Below are 7,940 nucleotides of genomic sequence, written 5' to 3' on the forward strand. Positions count from 1 at the left end.
ATGACCTCTGCAATAAAAGCAAAGGTTCAGCTTCTTGACTTAATGGTTATCTTTCCTGAAATCCACTAAAAATTCCCTAATATATCTTTTGATTCGTTCAAATAAATAACCTGTATATTAAGCCTTTTAGAGTACACATCAGTATGAAATCAGCCAAAAATATTCTATGTACTAAAACTTTAACAAGACTTTACTGCAAGAAATTAAGAGGTAGCTGAGCAAAGATGCTACTCATTTTTTAATTTACTATCCTGCTTGGGTACATACCAAGTTAGGCCAACATCTCTGTTTGCAGCTGGGACCACACACAACCAAGGGGTCTCTTTTATTTCAAATATTATTGGAGCATTATTAACTCAATGCATCAGGAATAAGAGAAGTTGAAATTGTTTCCTGAGTTCTCATCAGTGGATGCCTGGGCTGCAGTGTCACTGCCAAACATTGCTTTCTTTCCCACTAGTCCCACACTTTTTCTTCTCCCACACTTTTTCCATAGCTGTTGCTCCCACTTGCTTTTGGCTGCTGTAGTGATGAAGAGATTATAAAATGGTCATCAGATGGTCATCGAACAAGCAAGCAGCACATTCCTTTTCTATGGAGAAAGAACAGCTTAAGGGTTCTATCTTAGATGACTTATTACTGATTAAGAGGTGCTGCATGGAGGATTTCTTCCACGTGAAGTATTATTGCACTTGAGTATGTTTCTAGGGAATATTTCATTTAGTTTTTTTATTTTTCTTTAGAGCAATTACCCAAATGTTAATATCTTTTGCTGCTGTAGTTACTTCATTAGATTCTCCTGGCCAAACACCTACACAGGCTAGCAAATAGCAGAACAAGAATGAAGCATCTGCTTTTCTGTTTTTCCTCTTCACATTTTGTCAGTTATTTCCTGAAGCTGTTTGTGCTGCACTTAAGAAATGGGTAGAGATCACCAGAAAGCAAACAAATCAATTACTGAATGTTCTAGTCAGACATTAGAGAACTGAAAAAAACATAGATTCTTCTCCTGTTCTTCTGCCTGGGCAGAGATACCCATGGTAATTTTTGTTGATGATAAGTTTTTCATGGTAACTTTCTTATGAAACTAGGCCTTGAAGCTTAGCAACTCATCAGAGCTGTGAGTCACAACACTGTAAAGAGAAATGTACCTCATTATAGCCACAGCATGAATGGAGGACCTAACTCATGAGGTAAGCAAGGTCAAGGAACATTAGAGCATAGAGTCAAGAAGAATTTATTTTAAGTATTTTCATGGGAGGTTAAATTGGTCCTATTCATAGAAAAAAACTAACACAAAAAGTCTTGCCTTGTCTAACTGATAGAATCTGTTTCCAAAACTAGCTGATTTCATCTAGGCCAAATATTGGCATGACCAAAGTTCTCTGTAAAACTGATTTATAACATAAACCTTGTCACATAAACACTCAGGAGGCACTTTTTTCCCAAATAGGAAGTGTGAATACAAGATGGAAAACAGACTAAAGGAATACATTTGTCATTGACATACAAATGCAGACAGAGATGTCACACAGAAAAAATCAAATATACCATACTTACTGAATGTAATTGGCTTTAAAATAATTTTTGCTATAGCAGTACTTAGATTAAAACAGAATCTAGAAATCCCACTGCTTTAATAACAAATAAGATAAATGATTTTGCAAGATCCATGAAGAAAATCTTCCAGAGAGAACCAAGAGGTAAAGGAATTGCAAAGACATCCTCATTTATCTTCTTCCCCCTTCTCCATTGTCCTTGAGCTTTTTTTAACTCTTGTTCTCTGCTGCCTTTATAAACTGCCTAATCGTCCTGGTGAAATGACATTTCCATTCAATTCAAGAATTTTAGAAGTGAATAGATGTGGTTTTACCACAGTCCTTTGCACCCTTCAACTCACGTAGCAAGTAAGAATACTCAAACAGGTGTTTTGCACAGACACTGTGAGACACAAGAGTCATCTATGCACCCATTTTCCTTACTTTACTTCATAACTAACAGATTCTTTTGTGTAACACAAATTCTGCCTTTATGTGCAACTCCTTAATGAAATATGTACCAAGATACACAAGCTGCATAATTTCTACATATACTGGCAAGTACGCACTCTGCAATCCATAGCCACTGCAGATGCAGGTATCCAAATATGTCTGTATTCCCATTAGTATGGTGGGGTGTGGGGAGAAAGAGCAGGAAAAGAACATTATTTTTCAAGTCTTATTCTGTAGAAATTAGGTAAATACGGTCTATAAAATCAGATCATAATGTGTAGCAATTCTGATACTCCACTTGTGATCAAGTAGACTTTTCCTTTTCTATATGCATTATTACAACAACCTGGAGGCAATTACAGCTAAAGCTTTCAGAAGAAAACAATTTTTGTAAAAATAACTAAACAGTGCAGAAATCAAAAAAGTCAGAATCATGAATCTTGGATCTTACTCAGTCATGAACCCAAACCACCATACAACACATTTGAGTTCAAAGCTGTGCCACAGAAACTGAGTTGAAAAACAGAACTCTGTAAGCTAATTCCAGGAACGTTGGTTGATTACCCACCGTAGCTTCTGGTTATACTGCTTGACTTTTTCTAGTGAGGCAGCATTAATCTGAGCTTGAAATTCTTCCACTGAGACACTGTCTCTGTAATAGTATCCTTCCATGCTCTCCAATGCTGTGAAAAGAGAAAGGAGAGTGGAAAAGAGAGAGATCAGTATTAAATATTTAATAATTGCCTTCTTTGTAGTTTTGTTCACACACAAGTGAATTACTTTTTAACCCTGAGGCTGTGACCCTGCTGCGAATTGCTGAGCTGTTTCTGTACGTCATCAAATTCGTACAGATCTCTCTTAAAAATTTCATTTACAAGAAAAATTATATTTCTTGCCCTGTGGAAAATATAAAGGAGAGCACTAATTTGAGTTCCTTTGCTCTAATTAAAGTATTCCTGCCTTTTGAATGCAAATGTGAGGTTTAATTGTGATACATCCTGGAAGAAAACAGTAGAATGAGCTGGGGTAGAGGAAATAAAGGATCAAGGTAATTTTCAAAGAGGGAGACATAATAACTTCTCATGAAACCTGATTTTGGGGGATGTGGAGCACCTCAGAGATGTGGGGCTCATTACCTAGATGTTCCTCCAGTTATAGTCACTGATAATGTGAAAAATTTCTTCTAGATCAAGTAAAGCAAATTTTGCTGGATCTCTGAAAATGGCCTAGAAGTTCCTTTTCAAGGTAAGTGAAGTCAAATACTTGTCTGTGTCCACCTTTGCTGCATTCATTTCACTGAACCAAGGATGAATATTGCTACAAGAACTCGGGAACTAAACAGAAACTTCAATGAAAGGATTCTCATGGAAATTTTGACTGAAAATATTAAGATCTTCATATTAAGAAGTCAACCACAATAAAACATAGACTTCAAATCTTGGTGAAATGTGATTGGTTTTTTTGCGGTGAAGCGTTAAAGGCTTCACAATTAGGAACATTGCCACTTTAGAAATCCAAACACATTCTAAGAACTCATCACCCCATCAGAAAATGCAAGCCATAAGCAGAGTTTTCATGGAAACATGCTGCTGCCTTACAGCTTCAGCTGCACACAGAATATTAATTCTGCTTGTATTGCTTAATATGACCAGTTAATAAATAATTCATTCATTGTGAAAGAACATGCAAATTGCACCCCCCTTCTGTGCTTTCACAGTTTGTAATTCTACTTCTGTGCAAAAAATATTAAGTTTCAACAGTCAGACTTGATTCTTCTTTGGTTCTAAGTCACACCAGAAAACTCAAACAAAAACATCCACTGAACTCAATTTATAACAGCATGTTAACACAAACAGAATTGATAATCCCTACTGCTTATTTTACTGGGACGAAGTTGGTTTTATTCAATTAGATTATCCAACCGGGAAACTCAGTCATCTGTGAGGACTGGCAGGAGAAGAGAGTTCTCAGAGTTCTGCCTCTGTGGGGTGCTCACAGGTGCAGCAGGGACTCCCATGCTGTGTGCTTTGTCCCTGCACTCTCTGAAGGATTCAACATTTTTTTTACCCAGTATATTAGAAAGTTCTTCTGTAAGGAAGCTTTCCTTACAAAAACGTTTTCTATGGCAGCCTTCAATCCAAGATAGGATATTATGGTCTGAAGGCATAGAATTGGGAAAGAACCTGGAAGAATGTGTGGAATCAGTGGCTAATGGGACATGGCTTGCCCAGGGGCCCACTACTGTGCAGCCTGAGCAGAGCATCACAGGTATCTCTGTTGTTCAGTGTCTTTATCACTGACATGGAGAAGATAAGACAAGTTTGCAGCTGATGCCAAACTAGGACAAGCAGTGGATGGCATCCAAGTACAGGGCCACATAAAGAGCCAGGCTCTTCACAATGGTACAAACTGACAATCCACGCAAATTGAAGTCAGAGACTTTTCAACTCAAAAGAAAGAAAAAACTTTTTCACCACTAGGTCAGTCAAGTAGAGTAACAGGCTGCCCAGGAGGTTGTACAGTTTCTGTCCCTGAGTGCTTGCAAGATCCTACTTGTTAGACACCCAAGCCACCTGGCTTCATGCTGCAGCTGTTGCTCTTACGAGTGGGAGGTTGGAACAGAGGTCTCCTGAGGTCCCTCCCCATGTGAACTATTCTAACACTCTATGAAGAACTAAAAAAAATTTTAAAGCTATATATAATTAAGACAATACGTAACAATTTTAAATAAACAGAATTTTCATATTAAATAGTGTCTTTAAATGTATTGTCGAGATCTTAAGTCTAATGCAGGAAATGGAGAAATTTAAATGCCAATAGCAATATCTCAACAGCCCCAGTCCTGCAAACCAGGATCCTTTTGAATGGGTACACATTTGGGTATGTGGTTGAGCAAAACTGGTTTTTTTTACAAATGATGAGATAGATAATACAGCCTGGGTAAACAACAAAAAAACTTCCAAAAATATTATAGTGCCAATCATGTTAAATGTTGACTTGTAATTTTAGGCATGGAGCTATGACACTCAGAATAGAGAAACACAGAGATAAACAGTCTGTTGTGCACTGACCTGTGCCTTTGACAAAGTATCCCAAAAGCATGATTTTCTAAATGTTCCATTTGAAAATAACATCAACCATTGTATTTAGGCAGGAAACAACTTACCTATGTTTAGATTGGGGGAGCAAAAAATTCACTTCACAAAGAAACTTAAATAAGATTTCTACATTGTAGCTAATAAATTTCACTTACAGATGGGAATCTACTGAGTTAGTTTGATGGCAGGTCAGCCAAACCTCATAGGAAAGAAGTGAAAAATAGAACCCCAATCCACTCATTAATGAGACAAAAAACCCTCAAGATAAAGATTTTACACTAGGATTTAAAGACTTATCCAGGACTTCTTATTCTTGGAGTCGAATGGACTATTTTAGAGGATGATCATTGAAAATTAAAGACATTTGATATGATAAAGAAAGAAGAAACTTTCCATTCCACTGAAAAATATTAAGCAGATGTAAACACTTGAATGGATCCTTATCCTTTTCCTTTAGCTGACTACAGATATGCTTATCCTAAGAACCAAATTTTTTTGGCTATTGGAAACAGAAGTGGAAAAAATTTTGCTTAATAAATCCCATGACACACCAAACCCCCTCCCCAATCTAAAAAAACCCAGCATTTCCAGGAATTCAGCTGAACCAAGGTACTTTCTGTTCTCTCTCAAGTGCTTTTTTTGTCTGCTCTACTGAAACTTGCCTCCTGCTCAGTGTTCTCGTTTCTCCCTATGACTGAAATCAATCTATTCAAAAGAAAACCACTAAAGTCTTCATAAGTTTGTTTCAAAATCTAACTCCAGACATCCTATTTTTTAAAAAATTGTGTGTTCTAACTTTATTCTATTTCATTAGTTTGTTTAAAAATCTAATTCCAGAGATCTTATTTTTTTTAAAAATTGTGTGTTCTAACTTTATTCTAAGTTCAGCTATTTATTTATGTTTCTGTGCACTATTTTCTTTTACATCCTCCTTGTCTATCAGAGACCAAGCTCCCCTCTAAAACTTCATTTGTATGCCTGACTTCTGCCTATTCCACAGAGACCCTGGAAGCCTTTCACAAGGTGTGGAGTATTTTCAGCTCCCTGTGAAATCAAAGGCGGCTCAGGGCAATCAGCAGCTCACATTCACCATTTCAGTGGAGCAAACTTCACACTCCTGATGGCTGTAATGACACTGCAGCTAATGCAGGCTGCCTGCAATTTATGAGCAGTCTGAGCATCAGTGCCACCATTCCTCACTTTGTAATGTTTGCAGAGCAATAACTACATAAGCCTGAAAATGCTATTTAACTCTTCATAACATTTTCAGGAGACAGAATTCTCAGGGGGATAACAATTTAGTCCTCAAATATGAAGTAATGGGAAAAGATTACGATAACATTTGAAAAGAAAAACACTTTTAAGGGCAAGTTTCATTGTCTGACTATTGTCCATTAAAGGCTAAAAAGAACAAAACAATGTTCATAAATGAAGATTCACTCTTTGTGGTTGGAATCATGTAACTGGCATAAACTTAAAAAATAGAGGCATGGTTATAAATTTCTATTACAGACATCTGAATTTCTTCAATTTACATTTTAATTCAAAGTCCTCAAAAATGCCCACATTAAACAACATCTAAATATAAGCATTGTACCCTTATGCTTACAGAGGATCCAAATTAGAATAAATAAGTGAGAGTTTAAAGTTAGCTATTATGTGAAAAAAGCAGGGCAGGGTGAACTTAACCTCAAGTTACCTTGTGAAAAAAGCACGGGATGGATTTTAAATCCTCCTCCATTCTTCAGCCTTTGTGGAAGCTGCTCAAAGTGGTAACCATCAAGGTAGAAGTAAACCTTCAGTGTTTGCCGGCTTCCTTCTGCTTGGTATGTGATTGGGACATCTAAAAATACAGCCAGTGTTACAATTTGATTGTAAGCAATGACACATTCTTTTCCAGAAACTGCTGCAGACAAAATTCATGCAGTTAGATAAAAAAATCACACCAGACACAACATTCAGTATTTTTCATTATACATTGTTTCCATAGATGAGTCTCCAAGTTGAAAACAGTAACAACAAACATAGTGACTTGTATTAGTATTATTATTACACATTTTTTTTTACTGTGAGCATAAATCACATTGTACCTAAATGGTAAAGATTACAAGGATTACAAAGGAACATTTTCACTACTTATGGTAATAAGAAAATACTTCTTTTCTCTTATAGATTATGCAGAATCAGAACTGAAAAAAAAAAATTACCAGTTCTTGACTGGTGTAAACATAGAGTGACTGTGGTGGCAGCATTTAAACCAAAAGATACAGAATTAATTACAATCCTTGAACACATGGTGTTCCTGTTTATTAGCACAGACACCTCAGTTGAAAGACCCTGCAATATGAACAGTTCATGACACAGGTACAGCATTAACTCCACATTAGGAGGCCCTCCTGGAACTGCATTTCCATGTTGTTACTGGATTTAGCAGGGCTTCTTTCAGAAAACTCTTTGAGCAGGGGTCGTACTTGAATCAAACCAAAATAACTATGGTCTTACACAGCCTAAATCCTACCTGACTATCAGCCCTGAGCTACTGAATTCTCCCAAGCAGAGGCAGCTTTGTGGAGCAGCTTTGTGTCTTCTGGTTTTGGTTATAGCAGAAGTTCTCTCCAGTGTGGTCTTAATCCAGCAAAGGAATTGTTTCAGAAGGGCTTGATGTGAAGCAGACATGCTTTCCTCCCTTCCCAGGGGACTTACGAGACAGGAAAAAAATGAGGCCCTTTTGCTCACCAAACAAAGTTCACTGGAGGACAATATCTACTGGCTGAACATATATTAATAAAGGAATGGCTGAAAATGAGCAAAGTGTATGAAAAGCAGACTGCAAAAACAGTCCTTTCCTGCT

The 7,940-nt window shown here is 37.0% G+C and overlaps 1 protein-coding gene across 1 annotated transcript in view; it reads right to left on the bottom strand.

Annotated features, from left to right (window-relative positions):
• Positions 1 to 7,940, bottom strand: part of PREX2 (phosphatidylinositol-3,4,5-trisphosphate dependent Rac exchange factor 2) — a 110,185-nt gene that overhangs the window by 39,174 nt on the left and 63,071 nt on the right. The window contains exons 28-29 of the mRNA XM_031058645.1: positions 6,789 to 6,932; positions 2,560 to 2,674 (exon numbers count right to left, since the gene is read on the bottom strand). Coding sequence (XP_030914505.1) covers positions 2,560 to 2,674; positions 6,789 to 6,932 — 259 coding nt within the window. The remainder of the gene's footprint in view (positions 1 to 2,559; positions 2,675 to 6,788; positions 6,933 to 7,940) is intronic.

Source organism: Geospiza fortis, unplaced genomic scaffold (genome assembly GCF_000277835.1).
Source record: "Geospiza fortis unplaced genomic scaffold, GeoFor_1.0 scaffold121, whole genome shotgun sequence".
Taxonomy (NCBI): Eukaryota; Metazoa; Chordata; class Aves; order Passeriformes; family Thraupidae; genus Geospiza; species Geospiza fortis.